The 24,861-nt window shown below is 42.1% G+C and overlaps 1 protein-coding gene and 1 long non-coding RNA gene across 3 annotated transcripts in view; one reads left to right on the top strand and one right to left on the bottom strand.

The window, feature by feature from the left end:
- Positions 1–24,861, top strand: part of LOC142743177 (protein phosphatase 1 regulatory subunit 12B-like) — a 168,880-nt gene that overhangs the window by 121,582 nt on the left and 22,437 nt on the right. Inside the window, exon 1 of one of the 2 annotated variants that reach the window (XM_075853675.1) lies at positions 2,403–2,843. The exons of the other annotated variant lie outside the window; for it this stretch is intronic. Within the exon in view, the coding sequence (XP_075709790.1) occupies positions 2,742–2,843 (102 nt within the window). The 5' untranslated portion in view covers positions 2,403–2,741. Of the gene's footprint in view, positions 1–2,402; positions 2,844–24,861 lie in introns of those variants that run through there. 2 annotated transcript variants of the gene reach the window in all.
- The window catches only part of LOC142743181 (uncharacterized), a 116,688-nt gene that overhangs the window by 74,064 nt on the left and 17,763 nt on the right, over positions 1–24,861 (bottom strand). The window lies entirely within an intron of this gene.

Here is a 24,861-nt window from a genome sequence, read left to right as displayed (position 1 = left end):
TTATCCTTGCAGCACTACCTCTTCTAACCTCACCAAAGTAGTGAATGTAACCAATAGATTTTCTACTTTGTTGAATCAGATATAAGTCGCAACTACACATTGTAACAATTTATTATACTTTACAACGTGGCAATAACAAATAGGGGACATTGCACAACATAATCTTTCTGATCTTATTCCAGTCGGTATCAATATATTACAATTGAAGGCGACTTTTAACCCTCCACGCTCCTTTTCCTCCTCTCCCCTTTCCTATCAATTCTTCAATTCAATAGGTGGTGTACACCTGAGCATGGAGGGAAAACCAAATTTATTTTAATTTAACAATCAAAAAGTGGAGGTCTCCTCTACCAACTTCTTTATTCCTTGTAAATATTAAACATTTCTATGCTGTTTCAGAAAAAAAGTTCATTTTAATTTTTACAGACTAATTCCAATATATTTAGCAAAAAACCTGTGTGGTCAAAATGCTAACTATACCCCTAGATAAATACCTTAAGGGGTCTAGTTTTCGAAATGGGGTAATTTATGGGGCGTTTCTATCGTTCTGGCAGCTCAAAGCTTCTCCAAATGTACAGTGGGGCCTAAAACATTTTCAAGCAAAATATGAGTCCTGAAAGCCTCCGGGTGCTCCCTTCCTTTTGGGCCCTGCCGTGTGTCCAGGCAGCGCATTAGGGCCACAATGTGGGTATTTTTGAAAACAGGAGAAACAGGGTGATAGATTTTGTGGTGTTTCTTCATTCTCATGGTTGCTTTACAAAGAAATCGGTCTTCAAACTGATACTTTTATGAAAAAAAGTGAAATTATATTTTTTTTTCACCTGCTATGTATTAAATTTAGCAAAAAACTGTGGGGTCAAAATACTTTCTATACCCCTAGATAAATACCTTAAAGAGGCTCTGTCACCAGATTCTCAAACCCCTATCTCCTATTGCATGTGATCGGCGCTGCAATGTAGATAACAGTAACGTTGTTTTTTTTTAAAAAACGTTCATTTTTGGCCAAGTTATGAGCTATTTTATTATATATATGCAAATGAGCTTTGAAATGGAAAATTGGGCGTTTTTTTTTCATTATGCCCAACTGGGCGTGTATTGTTTTTAACTGGGCGTGTTTATGTGTATGACGCTGACCAATCAGTGACCAGTCAGCATCATACACTCCTCTCCATTGATTTACACAGCAGCGATGTGCAGCCACATAATCAGAGATTAACGTTAATCAAGTGTCCTGATAATGAATACACATGAAATCCAGCCTGGACGTCATGTGTATTCAGAATCCTGACACTTCTGAATCTTTTCTTTGAGATTCCAGCAAGCCACGCGTAATCTCGCGAGATTTCGCTTCCCTTGCCGGAGTCTCACAGAAAAGATTCAGAAGTGTCAGGATTCTGAATACACATGACGTCCAGGCTGGATGATCATGTGTATTCATTATCAGGACACTTGATTAACGTTAATCTCTGTTTATGTGGCTGCTGTGTAAATCAATGGAGAGGAGTGTATGATGCTGACTGGTCACTGATTGGTCAGCGTCATACACATAAACACGCCCAGTTGGACATAACGAAAAAAACACGCCCAGTTCTCCATTTCAAACCTCATTTGCATATATATAAAATAGCTCATAACTTGGCCAAAAATGAACGTTTAAAAAAAAAAAAAAAGAAACGTTACTGTTATCTACATTGCAGCGCCGATCACATGCAATAGGAGATAGGGGTTTGAGAATCTGGTGACAGAGCCACTTTAAGGGGTCTAGTTTTCTAAATGGGGTCATTTGTGGGGGTTTCCATCACTCAGACCTATGAGCCTCTGAAAACCTGGCTTGGTGCAGGAAAACAAAATGTACTTCAAAATGTATAAAATTATTATTCAATTAGTAAGTCCTCTAAATTGTTGAAAATTTATTTTATTTTTTCAAAAGTGCTGCCAAAATAGAGTAGAGAGATGGATATATATATTTATTTAAAAAAAATTGTACAGTATGTGTGTACATATGTGACATATTGCAGTTAAAAATAGGGAAAAATTGTAATTTTTACAAAATTTCTTCCATTTTATTAATTTCCGCAAATTGTATCAGTCTACTTTTACCACTAAAATAAAGTACAACATGTGACGAAAAAACAATGTCAGAATTACTTGGAGATTCAAAACTTTCACAGAGTTATTCTCTGATAAAGTCACACATACCAGATTTGACAAATCTGGCTTGGTCATTAAGGTACAAACAGGCCCGGTCATTAAGGGGTTAATTCTCAGCCGTTTTTACTTGTGCGTGTGAACATACCCTAAAATTGGCCTTGTTGTCCATCACAACCAATCACAGGGCAGCTTTTATTTTGTCAGAATATTTCAAGAAAAAGTCCAAGAGGCTACCTGTCCGGTCAGTTTCTATCAGTTCCCGTCAGTGTCGGGTGCAGGACTTCCCAGGATGCCGCCGAGACACAGCCCCTCCCACCATGCCCATAAGAGGAGCCCGCCGCCCTACATGTCTGTGTTTGTACTTGCTGTGTGTTCCCGGCTTCTCCAGTAAAATGCTGAGCGCCTGGAATGCTCTGGACGTGCTCGTAATTCCACTATCCGGGGCTCGTCCAGCGCTTCCATCGTCCTCCCAGGCGGGATAGTCCAGCAGCTGGAGACTACAGCTTCCCGTATACAGTGGCTGTCGTGAGGAGATCTCTACTCTGCGGCCACTCAACTCTGGAAGAAGCGACCAGATTCCAGGAAGCGCGATGTCCTCCCTGTTCAGCCGATCGAAGGATTACACGAGATCGAGAATCTCCCAGTCGGACTCTCCGCCCTCCTCCCCTACACCGACGGCAAAGACATTACGTGTACGAAACTTTCTGTTTTTATCTGCTATGTTTGTGTGTCCCGGCTGTGTGACAGGCGACAACCGCTCACTGCGTAAGAATCTGCGTCTGCACCCTCACGGTTATGGCTCTTGTAACAAACACTGCCCGCAGTTCTGAGCTATTGTATCAAGTGCACAGGTCACGTTGTCACTGCCAAGTTCACTCTTCCCTGAGCTCTGCTGCCAGCTGTGCCAGGAGATCTTCCCACGGTAAACATTTATGATGTATTCCGTGGAAATACTGCAATTGTCTGATTGTGGGGGCCTGACTGCTGCAGCACCCACTGATCCGAGAAAAGGGGTGCCAGAGTCCCCCATTCCCGGCGTGGAGGTGATTGTGCTGAACAGTCGCTCCATTATAGTGAATAGGTTATTCGGATACTGCTGAGCGAGTGCCAGCCGACTGCCCCAGTGAGACATCAACTCGTGCGTCATAAATGTTTGCTGTGGGAAATCCTCTTTATCTCTTGTCTGATCTATTGTATCAAATGCACAGGGTATATACACTGTCGCTGAGCTAGTGCCACAGGTGCATATTCCTTGTGATGTCACGGAGCTATTATATCCCGTTTACAGGACTGTCACTGGACTATTACATCATATGTACAGGACTGTCACTGAACTATTACATCATATGTACAGGACTGTCACTGAACTATTACATCACATGTACAGGACTGTCACTGAACTATTACATCACATGTACAGGACTGTCACTGGACTATTACATCATATGTACAGGACTGTCACTGAACTATTACATCACATGTACAGGACTGTCACTGGACTATTACATCACATGTACAGGACTGTCACTGAACTATTACATCATGTACAGGACTGTCACTGGACTATTACATCATATGTACAGGACTGTCACTGAACTATTACATCATATGTACAGGACTGTCACTGAACTATTACATCACATGTACAGGACTGTCACTGGACTATTACATCATATGTACAGGACTGTCACTGAACTATTACATCACATGTACAGGACTGTCACTGGACTATTACATCATATGTACAGGACTGTCACTGGACTATTACATCACATGTACAGGACTGTCACTGAACTATTACATCACATGTACAGGACTGTCACTGAACTATTACATCACATGTACAGGACTGTCACTGGACTATTACATCATATGTACAGGACTGTCACTGAACTATTACATCACATGTACAGGACTGTCACTGGACTATTACATCACATGTACAGGACTGTCACTGGACTATTACATCACATGTACAGGACTGTCACTGAACTATTACATCATATGTACAGGACTGTCACTGAACTATTACATCACATGTACAGGACTGTCACTGGACTATTACATCACATGTACAGGACTGTCACTGAACTATTACATCATGTACAGGACTGTCACTGGACTATTACATCATATGTACAGGACTGTCACTGAACTATTACATCACATGTACAGGACTGTCACTGGACTATTACATCACATGTACAGGACTGTCACTGAACTATTACATCATGTACAGGACTGTCACTGAACTATTACATCATATGTACAGGACTGTCACTGGACTATTACATCACATGTACAGGACTGTCACTGAACTATTGTATCGCGTGTGTACAGGACTGTCACTGAACTATTGTATCGCGTGTGTACAGGACTGTCAGTGAACTATTGTATCGCGTGTGTACAGGACTGTCAGTGAACTATTGTATCGCGTGTGTACAGGACTGTCAGTGAACTATTGTATCGCGTGTGTACAGGACTGTCAGTGAACTATTGTATCGCGTGTGTACAGGACTGTCAGTGAACTATTGTATCGCATGTGTACAGGACTGTCAGTGAACTATTGTATCGCATGTGTACAGGACTGTCAGTGAACTATTGTATCGCATGTGTACAGGACTGTCAGTGAACTATTGTATCAGATGTGTACAGGACTGTCAGTGAACTATTGTATCACATGTGTACAGGACTGTCAGTGAACTATTGTATCGCGTGTGTACAGGACTGTCAGTTTCCAGATCTTGAACTTCTCTGTGTTATTACAGTTAACACTTTATGTGGCTCTTGTTGCAAAGGTGCACAGAGTTGACATTCCATTTTATGGTCTTGGAAAATTACTTTCTTCGCTGTGCCTTCCATACTATTTTTATTCCTTCGCTCATACAGCTCATCTTTCTTGTCCTAATATGGAATTGCAAGTCAGAGTCTTCGCAAAATGTGCGCTGAAAGCTGCTCGGTTCGGCTTTCTCTTTTACATGACACATCTGGTTAGGGTCTAAGGAAAAGTAGATCCCAGGATTAGGCGAGGTTCACGTCACGTTTTAGCATCCTGTCAAAATGTTCCCTTTTTTTTTTCATTATAAGGAAATCTATAATCAGAATGCCTGTCCTGTTGCCATAGACTTGCGTTGTACAGAAAAATGAGATCTGTCAGGATCTAGTTGTTCATCAGGACAGAAAATAAGACCGTCTCCGGTTTGTCTGTCTTGTTGAAAAAACTGATCCTGATGGAAACTTGGGAATGGGAGACAAACGGACACTTTTAACCATGACGGAAGCCCCCTTTTTATTATATTTTAGGCACCATGTCAGGTTTGAAGAGGTTTTGTGGTACCAAGAATGACCCCATTTTCGAAACTACACACCCCACAAGGAATTAATCTAGGGTATAGTAATTATGTTGACCCCACAGGTGTTTCATAGAATTTGGCAGTGCAAATAAAAATTAAATCTTTCTCCAGTAAGACGTAGCATTAGCTAAAATTTTTTTCATTTTCTCAACAAATAAAAGGAGAAAAAGAACCCTAACATTTGTAAAGTAATTTCTCCTGAGTACAGCAATGCCCCATATGTGGTCATAAACTGCTGTTTGGTCACATGGCAGGGCTCAGAAAGGAAGGAGCGCCATTTGGCTTTTGTAGTACAGATTTTACTTTATTGGTTTCTGGGCGCTATGCCGCATTTGCACATCCCCTGTGGGGCGAAACCGTGGAAACCCCCCAGAAGTGACCTCACTTTGGAAACTACACCCCTCAAGGTGTTCACCTAGGGGTGTAGTGAGCATGTTAACCCCACGTTTGTTTTCCAGAAGTTAGTGTGCACGTGATGTTGCAGAGTGAAAATGGCCATTTTTCCATGGATATGCCATTCAGTGTCCAATATGTGGTGCCCATGAAAGACAGCTCTCTATTATGCGGTTTCCTGGTTTTAGATACACCCTTCGTGTGGCCCTAATCTTTTGCCTGGACGATCGACAGGGCTCAAGAGGGAAAGAGTACCATGCGAAATTGAGGCCTAATTTGACGACACAAAGTATTGGTTCAAAATTGCAGGCTCTGATGTGAAATAATAAAAGAAACCCCCTGAGAAGTGACCCCCATTTTGGAAACTACACCCCTAAAGGCATTTATTAAGGGGTGTAGTGAGTATTTTCACCCCACAAGTCTTTTCCATAAATTAATGTGCTGCAGATGGTTCAAAGTAAAAATTAAAAATGTTCCCCAGATATGCCATTTCATTGGCAAACATGTTTTGCCCGGTTTGTGCCACTAGGGAGTCACACCGCAAAAATTGTTAAAAGGGTTCTCCCTGGTATGGTGATGCCATATATGTGGAAGTAAACTGCTTGGGCACAGTGTAGGGCTCAGAAGGGAGGGAGCGCCATTTGGCTTTTGAAGCGTGGATTTTGCTTGGTAATAGATTTGTTTGGAGTATTACTGGTATCTTTGTTTATAATGTGGGGGCATAGGTAAGCTGTGCGGAGTACATCAGAGGCATAGTCAGGTGGTATAATAATGGGGTAATTAAATAACCCATAGATGTGTGTTACGCAGTGAAGCAATCCTTTCTGCACAGGCCAGTAAGGGCTTATTTAGATGAACGTGTAATACGTCCGTGCAACACGCGTGATTTTCACACGCCTCGCACGGACCTATGTTAGTCAATGGGGCCGTTCAGACAGTCCATGATTTTCACGCAGCGTATGTCCGCTGCGTGAAACACATGACATGTCCTATATTTGTGCATTGAAGTCAATGGGTGTGTGAAAATCACTTCCGTGGGACGCGCGTGATTCGCGCAATAGCAGTAAAAAGTATGAATGAAAAACCACGTGCTTTTCTATTTACAAACATAGTGTCATAATGATGGCGGCTGCGCGAAAATCACGCAGACACGCATCATATGGTGATGACACACAGAGTTGTTAAGTACCTTTTTGTGCGCGCAAAACGCCGCGTTTTTTGGCACGCGCAAAACGCACACGCTCTTGTAAATCCAGCCTAAAACTGATAAACTGTCGTTTCTTATCCCCCTTTTGGTCCACACTCGGCACGATTGCAGTTTGGGGAATTTTGCTGGGAAAGTGTTGTCCTGGTATAATTCGGGCACCCTCGCTTCCAGCAGATATGTTTGAGCCCTCCCCTTCCTGTTCCCAAATTTTAGGGCCTTGATAAATCGCCGCTTGAAACAGAAGAAATGCTCCCCTCAGACCTGCATATTTTTCTGTTCCTGACTTATGGGAGTCTTAACTTATTTTATTTTTTTATAGACTTAGTGGTATGAGGGCTTTTTTTTGCAGGATGAGCTGTAGTTATTATTGGTACCATTTTGGGATACATGTGGCTTTTTGATCACTCTTTATCCTATTGTTTTTTGGGAGGCAAGTTGACCAAAAAACAGCAATTCTGGCATAGATTTTTAGGGTTTTTTTATGCACCGTTCACCATGCATTATAAATAACATGTTAACTTTATTCTGCGGGTCAGTCCGATTCCGGCGATACCAAATTGATAGCACTTTTTTATGTTTTACAACTTTTTGAACAAGGAAATTAATTTTGTAAAGAATAATTTTTTTTTCTGTTGCCATGTTGTAAGAACCATAACGTTTACATTTTTTTTGTCGACGTGGCTGGTTTTTTCGAGACGAGCTATAGTTTTTATAGGTACCATTTTTGGATACATGCGGCCTTTTTATTCAAATTTTTGGAAGGCAAAGTGGCAATTCTGGCATTTTGTTTTAAGGATTTTTTTTAAATTTTTTTTTTTTTTACAGCGTTCACCACGTGGGATAAATAACATATTTTAATAGTTCAGGTCATTAAGGCCGGATTCACACGAACGTGATTTGCGTCCGTGCAGCCCGCGCGGTTTTGCACAGACCAATATAAGTCTATGGGGCAGTGCAGACAGTCAGTGTTTTTTGCGCAGCGTTAGTCCTCTATGTAAAACTCGCGACATGTCCTATATTTCGCCGTTTTTCGCGTATCACGCACCCATTGAAGTCAATGGGTGCGTGAAAATCATGCATGCCCCACGGAAGCACCTCCGTGGGACAAGCATTATTCGCGCAACAGCAGTAAAAGAATGAATGTAAACAGAAAAGAACCACGTGCTTTTCTGTTTACAAACATCCAAACGGAGTGTCATAATGATGGCGGCTGCGCGAAAAGCACGCAGCCGCGCATCCATAAGAACAGGACACACGGAGCTGACACGCTGCTGACACGCACGCAAATGCAGCGTTTTGTGCGCGCGCTAAACGCTCACGTTCGTCTGAATCCGGCCTAAGGATGCGGTGATATCAAATATGTATGGCTTATTTATTTTTTTCTCAATAAAGGACTTAAGAGAAAGAGGGTGGTTTTGTTTAATTTTATTATTTAAAACTTGTTGTTTTTTTTTTTTTTTTAGTCCCACTAGGGGACTTGAAGGTCCAGCTGTTTGACTGCTGTCCTAATACTTTGCGCTACCTATGTAGTGCAATGCATTAGAAGTGTCAGTCATTCACTGACAACAAGCAGATTAGGCTCCACCTTCGGGCAAGGCCTAAACGGCTACCGTAATTGGCAGACCAGGAGACCATTGTTTGGCCTCCTGTTGCCATAGCAGCCGACGGCACCCTGCGATATCGTCGCCGGGGTGTCTTCTTGCTGCAAACCACTTAGATGCAGCGATCACTTTTGATCGCTGCATTTAAGGGCGGGGGTCGGAGCAAGCTCCAGTCCCTACTGTTACAGCAGGGTGTCAACTGTAACATATATCTAACACCTGCCGCTAATGACACGGGCCATCTTCCTGTTGCTTCCTAGGAGGCTGCCGTACTCTGCAGACCGGGAGGCCGGTGTTGGGCATCCGGTTGCCATTACTGCCATCGGCACCCTGGCGATCGCGTCGCAAGTGTGCCGATAGGCTACAAACTAAATTTAAGAGGTTAATGGCTGGGATCGGTGCTAACTTCGGTCCCCGCCAGTATAGCAAGGTGTCAGCTGTAACATACAGCTGATGGCACAGACTCCGCTTCTGAGACCGTGCCATCTGTTTGTTATAAGTATGCGATAAATTGCAGTAAGCACTGACTTTCCATGACTTACTGTATCCATACAACAAATGTTGCGAAGGTGTTAAAGGATCCGTTTGAAAAGGGGAAACAAAAATACACTGGCGTATATATTGGATCGCCAAATGTGATGTACTTATAAAGTCACCGTGTAATTTAGGTTTGGTATCTGTAAACACAAGGTGCACTTCAACCCCTTAATGACCAGCCTATTTTAGGCCCTAAGGGTATGTTCACACGACCTATTTTCAGATGTAATTCAGGCATTTTACGCCTTGAATTACACCTGAAAAAACGGCTCCAATACGTCTGCAAACATCTGCCCATTGATTTCAATGGATTTTACGATGTTCTGTTCAGACGAGGTGTATTTTTACGATTCGCTGTCAAAAGACGGCGCGTATAAAGATGCCTGCCTCAAAGAAGTGCATGTCACTTCTTGGGCCGTAATTGGAGACGTTTTTCATTGACGCCATTGAAAAACAGCTCAAATTACGTCCGTAATGGACGCCGCGAAAAACACGTGCACTTGCATAAATGTCTGAAATTCAGGAGCTGTTTTCGCCTGAAAACAGCTCTGTAATTTCAGACATATTTTACGTTTGCGTGTGAACATACCCTAATGACCAAGCAATTTTTTTCATTTTTCTATAGTCTCATTCAAAGAGCTCTAACTTTTTCTTTTTTTTTCCGTCTACGTAGCTGTATGAGGACTTGTTTTTTGTGGGATTAGTTGTACTTTTTAATGGCACCATTTTGGGGTACATATAATTTTTTTTTAACTTTTTTTTGGGGAATAGAAAAACCCTGAAATTCCACCATTGTTCTATGCGTTTTAAATTGACACCGTTCACTCCGTGGCGTAAATAACACGTTATCTTTATTCTATGGGTCTGTACGATTACAATGATACCACATATGTAGAGGTTTTTTATGTTTTACGACTTTTGCATACTAAAAACCCTTTTGAACTAAAATTGTTTTTGCATCGTCTTTCCAAGAGCCGTCATTTTTTTTCTTTTTCAGTCAATGTAGTGATTTTTTTTGGGCTTGGTTTTTGTGGGATGAGACATAGTTTTGATTGGCACTGTTTTGGGGTACATTGGACTTATAACTTTTTATTATGACTTTTTTTTTTTTTGGCTGGCAATGGAAAAAAATATTGCAATTTCGCCATTGTTTTTTTACGTTGTTCTCCTAAGAGTTTAAATGACACATTAACTTTATTGTTTGAGTCATTACGGTCGCGGCGATACCATATATGTGTACTTTTTTATTTATTTTTTACTCTTTTACTAAATAAAACCGCTTTTTTTTTTTTTTTACTGTAATTTTTATTCTTATTTCACATAACTTTTTTTTTTTTTTTTTTAGTCCCACTAGGGGACTTTACTATGCGATCTTTAGATCGCTGATATAATACTTGGTATGCCAAAGCATTATTGCCTGTCAGTGTAAATATGACAGGCAATCTATTACTCCGGCTCGTCCTAATGGGCATCTGCCCAGTTTTTATCAGGCCCCCGGCTACCATGACACCCGATTGCATTTGCGGGCCGCCGATGGGCGAGAGCGGGATTTCCCTCCCTCTGTAAACAAGTTAAATGCAGCGGTTGCTATTGACTGCGGCATTTAACGGGTTAAATAGCCGCAATCAAAGTAAACTTCGGTCGTTGGAGGAGGAGCCCTGGCCCCAGCCTGCATGGGACACCCGTGCAGGGCTTAGACTGGGCTGCCGTGAAAAGGCGTATTGGTGGTCACTTAGGGGTTAGATACCAAATATATGTATATGTGTCTATAAAGGGTTAAACCATCTACACCGTGCCCAAACCATAGTTCATAAGGCAGTGCATATTTCTTTCAGCATTTCTTTAAAGGGAATGTGTTGCTAGCAAAAAATGTATTTTTTTTTTTTAGTTAAACAATTAGTGTGTAGGTGATTAAACATTGTTCAAATTTGTTTTATTTTTTTCACGAGTCAGGAAATATTATAAATTAGATTCTAATTTATAATATTTCCCAGCACTGGTCACTAGATGGAGCAATTCCCAAAATTGAATTGAATGGTCTAACCTCCTACACTGTGTGTCGCCATTTTTTGAGCTAACACAGTGTAGAAGGTTTACATACACTAGTAAACACACACTGAAACACGAACATACATAGAAATCACTTACCTGCTCCTGCCGCCGCCGCTCCCTCCGGTCCGTCCGCTCCGTCTGCTGCCGCTGCTCCAAGTGCACAAGTCCGGAAGCCGCGACCGGAAGTAGTAATCTTACTGTCCGGCGGCGACTTCCGGTCTACGGGAAAATGGCGCCGGACGGCGCTCAGTTCAACTTGGACTGTGTGGGAGCGGCGCATGCGCCGTTCCCACACAGACGGCGTACACCATAGTGGATGGAACGGGCCCCGTTCGCAGTCACTATGGGACTGTAGCTGCCGTATTCCATGTCTGTATGTGTCGTTAATCGACACAGAAATGGAAAAAAAAATGGCAGCTCCCATAGGGAAGAAAAAGTAAAAAAATAAAAAAAAGTAACACACAAACACACAAATACAAAAGTTTTTAATAAAACACTAACATCAAACTGATATAAAAAATTTTTTTTGGGTGATACTGTTCCTTTAAGCATTCTTGCTAGATGGGAATTTAGTATGGATTTACCTTACACTTCTCCACCCCAAAAGTTAACCTTGTTGTGGATTAGAAGATGGTTGTTTTCTTCCAGAATCCTGTGACTAGCTGTGGCATTGTTTTTGGATTAAAGCAGCCATGTTCTCCTCATCTTGGACAACCCCATGCCTCTGCATCCATTTTTCTTATTTTTTAATTTCGTTCTTTCTACCCCACCTTCCAAAAGCCATAGGGCTTGTCCACACATGGCGGAATTGCTGCATATTTTCTGTCCAGAATTGCAGCTGGAAAATACGCAACAGAATACAGTAACAAAGTTTAAGAATACAGTTTAACAAATCTCATCCACACGCTGCATACAATTTCTGAGCAGAAATTCACCTGCGGTGCGTATTTTTCGTGCTGCAGCATGTAATTTCCTGCTGCGGAAAGTGGATTGAATTGCTGCTTTTTCAGAAGAGATCTCACCATCTTCCAGCATTGAAAAAAACGCAGCAAAATCTGCACCATTTGCTGCAGTAAAAAACTTGAAAATGGTGTGGCTTTTCCGCAGCGGAATTGCTGCAGAAATTCTCTGCCGCAAATCCGTTGTGTAGACAAGCCCATACTTAATTATTTTTATTTATTTATTTTACCACTTTTGAGGGTTTGTTTATTGCAAGACAAGTTGTTTTTCACAGCAATATTTATTGTACCACATAATGTACTGAGAAACCTGGAAAAATGTCCTTGTGGGGTGTAAAGAGAAAGCGTTTTTAAGATTTTGTTTTCACAGCATACACCATGTGGTAAAAATGATATGAAAATGTTCTCCAGGTCAATATAATTTATTTTTTTTTAAGTTCACAAATTTTACAAGAAAAAAAAAATTAGTTAAAAAAAAAAAAAAATACTTCCTTGCATCGCTATAACTTTTTTTTTTCGTTGATTGAGTGGTGTTGGGGTGTTTTTTGCGGGCAAGCTGTAGTTTTTATTGGTACTGTTTTGGGGTACATAAAACTTTCATCAATTTTTATTACATTTTTTTTGTGGGAGACAAGGTGACGAAATAACAGCAATTTCGGCATTTTTAATTTCGTTTTTTTTTTATGGTGTTCACCATACTGGTTAAATAATGTTGTATTGTTAGGGTATGTGCACACGATAACTGCATTTACGTCTGAAATTACGGAGCTGTTTTCTCCTGAATTTCAGACGTAATTGCTCGTACTCGCGTTTTGCGGGGCGTCCATTACGTATGTAATTTGGAGCTGTTCTTCATTGGCTTCAATGAAAAACTGCTCCAATTACATCCCAAGTAAGTGTCCTGCACTTCTTTGACGAGGCTGTTATTTGACGTGCCGTCTTTTGACAGCGACGCGTAAAATTACAGGTCGTCGGCACAGTACATCGGCAAACCCATTGAAATGAATGGGCAGATGTTTGCCGACGTATTGGAGCCGTGTTTTCAGGCGTAATTCGAGGCGTAATACACCTCGTTTACGCCTGAAAATAGGTCGTGTGAACCCAGCCTAATAGTGCAAACTTTTACAGACGATACCAATTAGGTCCTAGTTTCTTTTTACACTACTTTTGAGACAATGGGTGTTTTTTTAACTTTAAGCTTTTATTTATATATATATATATATATATATATATATATATATATATATAAATTTTGGGGGGAAATGTTGATTACTTTTTTATTGGTCCCCCTAGGGGACTTGAACCAGTGATCCAACTCGCTTGCATGATATACTAATGTATTGCAGTATATCGCTATACTGACAGGCTCCTTTGAAGCCCTGCCAGAGCTTCAAAGGAGTACAAAGATGGCAAACCTGGGGGCCCCCAGGCTGCCTTGACTATCAGCACCCCTGATGCCAATGGCACGTTGTAGAGGGACGCTCCCCTGATTCTAAGGCGGGATTCACACGACAGGGTTTCCCGGCCGGGTGCCGGCCGTTCATAAATCGGCCGACACCCGGCTGCATTAGGAATAATAGACCCCTAATGGGGCTATTCACACGACCGATTTTTTGACGGCCGGGAAAACCGGGCGTCAAAAAATGGGACATGCCCTATTTTCGGCAGGGTGTAGTCTATGGGGCCGGGTAATACACGGCCATCACCGGAATGTGTCCCGAGTGATGGCCGGGTCTACCGTCGCTCGCGCACTCTCTCTCCTCCTCCTCACAGTGCAGAGTGCATGTGAGGAGGAGGGTCTTTTTTTGCTCCCTGTAGGAGTCGGAATCCCCAATCCCCGGCCGGGGATTGGGGATTCCGCTACAAGAAAAGTGAGTGACTACACTGTCCATATATGGACACAGCGAAGTCACTCACTTCTGCAGCGGAATCCCCGACTCTATGGCCGGGGATTCCGCTACAGGAGAAGTGCGTGACTACACTGTCCATATATGGACACAGCGAAGTCACGCACTTCTGCAGCGGAATCCCCGACTCTATGGCCGGGGATGCCGCTACAGGAGAAGTGAGTGACTACACTGTCCATATATGGACACAGTGACGTCACTCACTTCTGAAGCGGAATTCCTGACCTGTGGCAGGGAATTCCTCTTCAGGAGAAGTCAGTCACTACACTGTCCATATATGGACATTGAAGTCAGTGACTTCTCCTGGAAGGGGGGGGGGTGGTTGCAACCTACGGGGGGCTGGGTGGCATCGCCTGCGGGGGGCTGGGTGGCATCGCCTACAGGGGGCTGGGTGGCATCGCCTACCAGGGGGGCTGTGGCATTATCTACAAACGGCTGTGTGTGGCAACAAATTTAAATGAAATTCATCCGATTTTAAAACTGACAGGGAAAAAAACGGATGCAAGTCTGGTCCAAATCGGCCGGTAAAAACGGCAACTCGAATCGGAACGGATGCAAACCGGCCGGGAAAATCGGCCAAAAACGGCCGATTTTCCAGGCCGACACTCGGACCCTGTCGTGTGAATGAGGCCTAACCATTTAAATGCCGCGGTCGCAATTGACCGCATATTTTAGGTGTGGAACGGGCGGAATCAAAGTGATCTGTGATTTCCGCCGGTTGCAGTGAGCACGCTCAGCCTGTGAGTGCCCTCCATATTTCCCCTTAACAATTTTTCGGATAGGAATAAAATACAAAACTACTCTAGTTTAGTCCCGCCAACCCTACGATCTTAGAGAAGTTCTATCAAAAAGGGGCATCGTAGGCACTGGTCCTGGAATATCAAGCCATAGGGCCCATAAGTCTTCAAATATCTTAGAATTACCTCTCTTCTGAATAACATATTTAACCCCTTAGTGACCAGCCTATTTTAGGCCTTAATGACCAAGCTATTTAGTTTCTACATAGTCTCATTCAAAGAGCTATAAGGCTGGGTTCACACGATCATGTTACGTCCGTAGTGTACGGAATGTATTTCGGCCGGAAGACCCGGACCGAACACAGTGCAGGGAGCCGGGCTCCTAGCATCATAGTGATGTACGATGCTACGAGTCCCTGCCTCTGCGTGGAACTACTGTCCCGTACTGTAATCATGATTACAGTACGGGACAGTTGTCCTGCAGCGAGGCAGGGACTCCTAGCATCGTACATCACTATGATGCTAGGAGCCCTGCACTGTGTTCGGTCCGGGTCTTCCGGCCGAAATACGTTCCGTACATTACGGACGTAACATGGTCGTGTGAACCCAGCCTAACTTAGTTTTTTTATTTTTCCGTCAAGGACTCTTTGCGGGACAAGTTGAATTTTTTAATAGCACCATTTTGGGGTACATACAGTTTATTGATTTAACTTTTTTTGGGGGGGGGAAGAAAAAAACAGCAGTTCCCCCACGCTTTTTTTGCGTCCTAAATTTTAGTGGTATAAATAACACTAACTTTATTCAGTGGGTTGTTATGATTGCAACAATACCACATTTAGGGTAAGCTCACACAGCGTTTTTTGACGCGGAAACCGCGTTGGAAAACGCGCCAAAAATGCTTCCCATTGATTCCAATGGAAGGCGGAGGCTTTTTTTTCCCATGAGTGGAAAAACCGTCTCGCGGGAAAAAGCAACATGCCCTATCTTCGGGCGTTTACGTTTCTGACCTCCCATTGACCTCAATGGGAGGCAGAGAAAGTGTATTTCGCTGCGTTTTTTGCCTGCAGCGCTCAATGGCCGCAGGCAAAAATCGGCGTGCAGGCAGTGCAAAATCTGCCTCAAAATTCCAAATGGAATTTTGGGGCTGATTTTCTGCCTGCAAAAAATTCTGTGTGAACTGCTATGTTCACACAGAGTTTTTTGACGTGGAAACCGCGCCCCAAAACTCGTCAAAAACGGCTCTAAAATGCCTCCCATTGATTTCAATGGGAGGCGGAGGCGTCTTTTTCCCGCGAGCGATAAAAAGCAACATGCTCTATCTTCGGGCGTTTACGCCTCTGACCTCCTATTGACATCAATGGGAGGCAGAGAAAGCGTATTTCGCAGCGTTTTATGCCCACGGCGCTCAATGGCCGCGGGCGAAAAACGCTACGAAAATCGGCGTGCAGGGAGAGGAAAATCTGCCTCAAACTTCCGCTTCAAAAAACTCTGTGTGAACATAGCCTTATATAGATTTCTTATGTTTTACTACTTTTACACAGTAAAAACACTTTTTTTATTTTTTTTCCAAAGGATTTGTTTTGTGTCTCCATATTTGAAGAGTGGTATGTTTTTTTTAAAAAAAATTCCGTCAATGCAGTTGTAAGAGGGCTTTTTCTTTTTGCGGGACGACTTGTAGTTTTTATTGGCACCATTTTGGAGTACATCTAAATTTTTGATCACTTTTTTATCACTTTTTTTTTTTATGCAGGATGCAACGAAAACAGCAGTTCTTGCATTGTTTTTTATTTTTATTTTTTACGGCGTTCGAGCTGGTGAAATAGTTTAATGGCTTTATAGTTGCGGTCGTTACGGATGCGGTAATACCAAATATGTGTTAGGGTATGTTCACACGACCTATTTTTAGACGTAATTCAGGCGTTTTACACCTCGAATTACGCCTGAAAAGACGGCTCCAATACGCCTGCAAACATCTGCCCATTGCCTGCAATGGGTTTTACGATGTTCTGTTCCCACGAGCCTTTTATTTTATGCGTCGCTGTCAAAATACGGTGCGTAAAATGACGGCTCGTCAAAAGTGCAGGACACCTCTCGGGAAGTTTTTGGAGCCGTTTTTTGATACTCTATTGAAAACCGCTCCAAAAACGTCCGTAAAAAACACAGCGAAAAACGTGAGTTGCTCAAAAAATGTATGAAAATCAGGAGCTGTTTTCCCTTGAAAACAGCTACGTATTTTCAGACGTTTTTGAGTTTGCGTGTGAACATACCCTAACTTTTTTCCTTTTTTGTTTTTTTTTCATAAAGCATTTTGTAAGGGGAAAAAGTGGGGTTTTAATTTTTTATTTTCCTAGTGGATTTTTTTTTTTCATTTATTATAAACTTTTGTTAAACTTTTATTTTTTAACATTTTTTGTTAGTCCCACTAGGGGACTTCAGTATGCGATCATCTGATTGCTTTTATAATACACTGCAAATACTTCTGTCTAGACGCCCCTTTTTGATAGAATTTTTCTATCCCAGTTTTTAATAAAAAGAGCTGCTCTGATCTGCAAATATCGAAAAAAAAATAACTATTCAACGAAAGCCTATATTTTAGACTTAGTTCTTCATATGATCAAATTACATTTCCCCTGTACAATTGAGAGAGTTTATAGATATCTTTATTTAAACCAAAATTGGTATTCTCGATCAAAACTTATTACCCAATAATTTGTTCCACATTAATGGTGCATTGTTCCATAACCCGTTGTCACCCATTTCATCCTTTAGGGCCCTCCATACCCTTTGTGTCATCGAGGATGTAGGGAACTCACCCTGAGACGAGTCGGCTAATATTCCTGTTTCTAGTAATTCAATAGCACTATACCTCCTCTGAAATGGGAACCTACTCACTAGAAGTTCTATATAGACCTAATTTTCTCTTCCCTTACATATCATTTTTACTTGGGCTGCAAAATAGTGATTTAACTACAGGGTTAGCCACCCACCCCCCGATTCAATTCATCTTTGTAAATGACTCCATTTTATTCTCGGCTAATACTGTCTTACTCTCCAAACTATATCCCTAAATAAGCTTTCTATAGTTCTAAATATTTGATCCGGTAACCAGATTGGACAGTTAGGGTATGTTCACACGTGCACGTCCGTTACGGCTGAAATTACGGAGCTCTTTTCAGGCGAAAATAGCTCCTGAATTTCAGACGTAATGGCATGTGCAGGCGTTTTTCGCAGCGTCCATTACAAACGTAATTGGAGCTGTTTTTCCATGAAGTCAATGGAAAACTGCTCCAATTACGTCCCAAGAAGTGACATGCACTTCTTTGACGCTGTCATCTTTTTTACGCGCCGTCTTTTGACAGCGGCGCATAAAAAAAATGACCGTCTGCACAGTACATCGTAAAACCCATTCATATGAATGGGCAGATGTTTGCCGACTCTTTCAAGCAGTATTTTCGGACTTAATTCCAGGCGTAAAACGCCTGACAGGGTATGAGTGGATCCAGCGCTGAGATGTATGTGTCCGTTTAAAATAGGAAGGTTCTTCCAAGCTTTATTCAAAGATTATTAAAATTGGTGGAAAAATGTGAAAGTGTTTCCCAGTACAAAAGGTGGTTAGGTGGCATCGAGCGGTGCCTATGCGTTTCAGACGCTGACTGCATGATTAAGGACGCAGTCAGCGTCTGAAACGCGTAGGCACCGCTCGATGCCACCTAACCACTTTTTGTACTGGGAAACACTTTCACATTTTTTCACCAATTTTAATAATCTTTGAATAAAACTTGGAAGAACCTTCCTATTTTAAACGGACACATACATCTCAGCGCTGGATCCACTCCTTCTACCCTTTTGTCTATGCTGCCGTGTGCCGACACGAGGACCTGTGCGCTATCAACTACATATGCCTGTGATCAGGTGAGCTGGAGGACTACTCCTATTTCTTTGTTCGTAAAACGCCTGAATTACATCCGTAAATAGTACGTGTGAACATACCCTAAGACATGACATACAAAATAGAAGGTATTAATACCATTTTAAGAAGGGCTACCATCCCCGCTATATTCCTCTTAAATTTAGACCATATCTTTATCTTGGCTTTTATTTTGTGTATAAGTGGTATGATATTATGTCTGCTGTCCCTGGTAATATTCATACCTAAGTCCCTGGTAATATTCATACCAAGATATTTAAGAGTCCTCCTGAATTATCTGAATACCAATATCAGGGGGTTCAATTCCCGATTCCAGAGACAGCATAATTGATTTCCCCCAATTAATTTGTAACCCTGTGTCGAAGAACTTCCCAACCAACTGATGGGACCCCAAAAATAGTAGAATATGGGCTGCATATAATGCCACCTTCTCCCTATCTAGGGATTTAAATCCCTCTATCACCACATCCCCTCTTATTCGAGCTGCCAGTGGCTCTACTCCCAAGGCGAACAATAAGGGAGAAAGGAAACATCCTTGTCTGGTTCCTCTGCCAATCGGGAAGGCCTCCAACACTTTCCCATTAACCTCCAACCTAGCCCTTGGTTCAAAATATCATAATTTAATCCAATTAACAAAACTGCTACCAAAGCCCATACTTTTCCAACACCTCCCACAATGGCCATTCAAGCGTATCAAAGGTCTTGGCTGCATCCAAAGAGAAAATCGACGGTTGACCGGTATTATCTGGTTTTGACTGTATATTCATGAACAATCTTCTAATGTTAGTTGAAGTTGATTTTCCTCTAATAAATCTGGTCTGATCTTCATGTACCAAATCAGGCATGACAGCCGAGAGCCGATGTGCTAAAATTTTAGCAAGTAATTTAATATTTCTATTTATCAGTGATACAGGACAATACGAGTCAACACTTAATGGATCTTTCTCTTTTTTTAAGGATTAATATAATTAACGCCTCCTTCAGAGAGGGAGACATTTTTTTCTCTTCGAATTCTGTTTCGAACACCTCTCTGAGCCTCCCCAAGCATTGCTCACTATAGCACCGATAAATCTCGAATGGCAGTCCACTTAGCCTTGGTGATCTTCCTCTTGCAGATGCAGCCAAGGCCCTTTCTACTTATTCCAATGAGAGCAGAACATCCAAACTTGCTCTCTGCTCCTCTGAGAGCCTAGGCAATGGAGTTTTCCCCAAAAAGGCCCACGTCCCCTATATTGGACGTGTCAACTTAGGCCTCATGCACACGACCGTAGCCATGTGCACGGCTGTGATTTTCGGGTCGGCCAGCAGCGGTGTGACACCTGCAGGCCGCCCGCAAATCGCGTGCCGTGCACATGGCCATTATTTCCTATGAGCCTGGACCGAAGAACACGGCTGTAATAAGACATGTCTGTTCTTCCTGCGGTCCGGGCTCCGGGGCCATGCACAGTCTGTGAAAACCACGGTCGTGTACATGGGCCCATAGGAATGAATGGGTCCGCAATTCTCCTGTGGATTTTCGGGGAGTTCTAAAAAGAGACCATCTCATTCAGCACTGTTGCCACTCTAGCATCACTAGACCTAATCGCAGCTACGGTATTTTTAGGTGGTTTTTAATAATTCCACAAGACATAACACCTTACCCGGAGTACTAAGCTCAATAGCAGTTCTTAGTTTATAAAACATTGTGATTTCAGTGCCCTTTTCAGTTGATGATTTTCATAGCATTTAACTGCACTTTGCCAATCATCCAATCTAACCTCAGTAGGCTCTTCCACACAGTTTTTTTTCTTTTCATGGTTTTAATTTTATCCTCCATTTCTTTTCTAACCATGTTACTAGGGCTGGACGATTAATCAAATTAATTTGATTAATTTGCCCTGGAGGACTGTGACGATTCTGTTAGACCGAATAGTTGAACTGATTTCATACTGGCACAGTCCAGCTGGGCTACAGGAGGAAGCCCTGCCCCGCCGCATTGTTACCTGTAAATAAAATGGAGTCTCATTTACCAGTGTTGCTCCCCTGCGCTGATGCGGGCCGCCATTCCATTCAGTGAGGAGAGGAGACCGTGTACAGGACACAACAATGCTGTCTCCTCCCACCACCTCCTATGGCTGCCCGACGTAATGCTCCGCAGTACTAGCAATGCATGCCAGTACTGCATCTGTTGGTCTTCAATTGGCTGGCAGCTTATGAGATCATATGCAACCAGCCAATAGCAGGGGGGCAGAAAAGGGATGGGGTATGATATTACATGGTCCCTGCAGGGGAACGGAGCGTCCACACGCAGCTTCTATCAGCGAGAAGAGCTGATCTATGGTGGATGTGGGGTCAGCGAAGCCAGACCTGCGGAAGTCATCTGCGGCAGTAAGGATGTTACTTTTTCACTTAAGGCTTGGGCTTCACTGACACACCTTTTCCCACGAGTAACGGTAAAATTGCAGGATTAACGCAGTGTAACCTCAATTTTCTAAATGAAAAAAAGTCGCAAGAGAATTTGTGACAATCGCAGTTAATCCATCATGGCTGCATTCTTTGTGATTGTTGCAATGTCGTTTGTCACTTTTTCCCCATATGCAGGAGAATGAAAATGGAGGTTGGTGGGTAGGGTTGGAGAGGGCAGGCTGGCTATTTGTACATCAAGGAATGGGAGGCAGGGCTAATTCTTTTCGCGTTTTATAGGCTTGATAAGGGGGTAGCTATATGAGCTGTTCCTCAGAGTCCCAGGTGAACTAAAATGGCGGTCTTTTTAGCATTTGTTTGTGCCCCAAAAACACACATTAAACCAGTAGCCTCACTGTATCCCTGCTGCACCTCACCACCTTATACTTTGCTGTTCCTGCTACCAGCCTAGCCTCAGGTCATCTTAAAGGCTATGTACACCTTTGACACATTTCATTTTGTATCATTCGCTAAGACCTGAATCCGTCATGCAGGATCGAGCTATTACCGATCACATCTAAGTTCATATCTTACGATCGATTACAGGTGGATCACGCAGGACCCGCTGACACTGAACCCGTCAGTCCTGCGGAGCTGACGGATTCAGATCTTAGCGAATTATACTGCTGCTCTGTATACAAGATACAAAGCAGCTGTATCTGAAAAAGTTAAAAATAATTTTTAATAAAAAGCATTTAGAAAGTTCCACAAAACACACTGATACACATTTTTATAAAAATAAATTAGTATTTCTGATAGAAAACCGTATTTGCAGAGGTTAAAGTTGTGAAGTTTACGTACAATTATTATAGTAATATATGTTAAGTTTTTTTTATTTAAAGAAGCACTCATGGAAATTTTTATTGCTTTGCCCGTTTCTAATGGGCATCTTGTACACGTATATGATATTTATTTCCTCACCCAGCGTCTAGCTTTCAATACATAGACTCTGCTCCCCTGTGTGGTCACGTGATCTCTATACCGACTCACCGATTCACACAGCGTCATATGTGTGGACCAGAAGCCACTTTCTTTGAATCTCATAGACTTACATAGAGAAACTGGCTTCCGGGCCACACATAAGACGCTGTGTGAATCGGCGAGTCCGTTCAGAGATCATGTGACCGCACGGGGGAGCCAAACAGAGTCTATGTATTGAAAGCTAGATTCTAGGTGGGGAAATAAATATCATACACGTGTACAAGATGCCCATTACAAACAGGTGAAGCAATACAATTATTTTTTTTTTTAGTTTAATAGTAAGAAAATCAAGATTCAAATTGAAAATCGCCCACAGGGTTGAAAAAAAATCTAGACTTTTTTTATTTTTGGGCAAAATCGCTGAGCCCTACAGGTTACCATTTTTTTTAATTTTTTCTATAAATCACAGATGTGAATATATTCTAGAATTATATGTGATGGTATTTTATATGTATCGTGAATTAGATGCATTGTAATTTAATTATGCAAATTTGTACACATTTTTGTATGAGATGGGTATCTATTTACCCAGGCATCACTTGTTAATTTTGCGTGAAAATTACTCTATGGTAGAGTTGAAACGTTGCCTTCTCACTATGGGTGAATAAATATAATTTATTTTTACTAAACCAGTCTTGTGCTGTATTATATAGCCATGGATGGATGGATAGATATACGTACACATACATTGCCTGGGCATACATCAAATATGTATATGCTCAAATTGGAGATTGAGCTATTTGCGTTGTCTATAGTATTTTTTTGCTTAATAAACACTTAAAAGAATAGATTGTAGAGTGAGTTTTGAGTACGTTGTCTGGACAATAGGGTCTTTTGAGGGTAACAAGGTACTATGACTTTAGGACTTCTTGAGGAAAAGGTTTTGACAGATGGAGCATATTGGTATGACTGTGCCCTCAGTTGAAATGGCTACAAAGTGTACATGAGCGCACGGAGTATATGCCGGACTGAACCTATGGACTCCAGTACGTGTCCAATGCTAGGCATTCAACATGACTCAGGTGCTGACTAATAGCAATGTCTGCCTGCGCACAGGTACGAGGGCGCCGAGCTGTTAGACAACTCGGATGGATGTCGTTGAACGTGAGCCTGTTTGCTAGTAATCTGTCTCTTAACTTCACCTGTAATTTTGTAAGTATTTTACACTTTAGGAATCTGATGTGATGGATCTATGCGATATATGGCTATTTTTATATTTATGGGATTGCTGTATTTGTATAAAATGCAGTCACTTTTTTTATACATTGTTTATATTTATGTAATATACAGTCTTCAAGTTTGATTTAATCAATTGATGAAAATCTGTGTATTTAAGCATGCACTGTCCACTAGTCACAATACTTGAGGCCCCATTAAGTTGGGCTGAAACTTCGCGTTTGGCGAAATAAATAGGTCCTTACTGTTTCACTAGCATTGGAGTTCTGCCTCGTATTTGAATTTTTTGTTATTATGCTCATGACATTGTTCGTGTCTGACTAGGATTTGCACCCTACTAGAGGTGGAGCTGCTTTCTTTTTCTTTTTGTATGATATATACACACACACACACACACACACACACACACACACACACACACGTAAAAATTACTTTTTTTTTTTTTTTTTACAGTACTTTATGCACTCTAAAATCCTGTTTGCTTTTGCTGCTGCTGCTTGACATATAGTTCTGCTGCTTAGCTCACTTGTAACCAGAATACTGAGGTCCTTCTCTCATTATCCCCAGTTTTATTCCATTTATTGTATATTCATTAATACGATCGTTGCATACCAGGTGCATTACTTTACATTTATCGACATTAAATTTCATGTGCCATGTTTTTGCCCATGCTGCCAGCTTATCTAGGTCTTTCTGTAATATTTTATAGTCAAGCTGAGTTTAAAGAGGCTCTGTCACCAGATTTTGCAACCCCTATCTGCTATTGCAGCAGATAGGCGCTGCAATGTAGATTACAGTAACGTTTTTATTTTTAAAAAACGAGCATTTTTGGCCAAGTTATGACCATTTTTGTATTTATGCAAATGAGGCTTTCTAAAGTACAACTGGGTGTGTTGAAAAGTAAAAGTACAACTGGGCGTGTATTATGTGCGTACATCGGGGCGTTTTTACTACTTTTACTAGCTGGGCGTTCTGACGAGAAGTATCATCCACTTCTCTTCAGAACGCCCAGCTTCTGGCAGTGCAGATACAGCCGTGTTCTCGAGATCACGCTGTGATGTCACTTCCTCAGGTCCTGCATCGTGTCAGACGAGCGAGGACACATCGGCACCAGAGGCTACAGATGATTCTGCAGCAGCATCGGCGTTTGCAGGTAAATCGATGTAGCTACTTACCTGCAAACGCTGATGCTGCTGCAGAATCAACTGTAGCCTCTGGTGCCGATGTGGCCGACACGATGCAGGACCTGTGAGATCTGCACTGCCAGAAGCTGGGCGTTCTGAAGAGAAGTGGATGATACTTCTCGTCAGAACGCCCAGCTAGTAAAAGAAGTAAAAACGCCCCGATGTACGCACATAATACACGCCCACTTGGACTTTTACTTTAAACACGCCCACTTGGACTTTTGCAAGCCTCATTTGCATAAATACAAAAATG

Source organism: Rhinoderma darwinii, chromosome 2 (assembly GCF_050947455.1).
Source record: "Rhinoderma darwinii isolate aRhiDar2 chromosome 2, aRhiDar2.hap1, whole genome shotgun sequence".
Taxonomy (NCBI): Eukaryota; Metazoa; Chordata; class Amphibia; order Anura; family Rhinodermatidae; genus Rhinoderma; species Rhinoderma darwinii.
The sequence above is the reverse complement of the archived record's forward strand: the minus strand, read 5'-3'. Positions and strand labels throughout refer to the sequence as shown.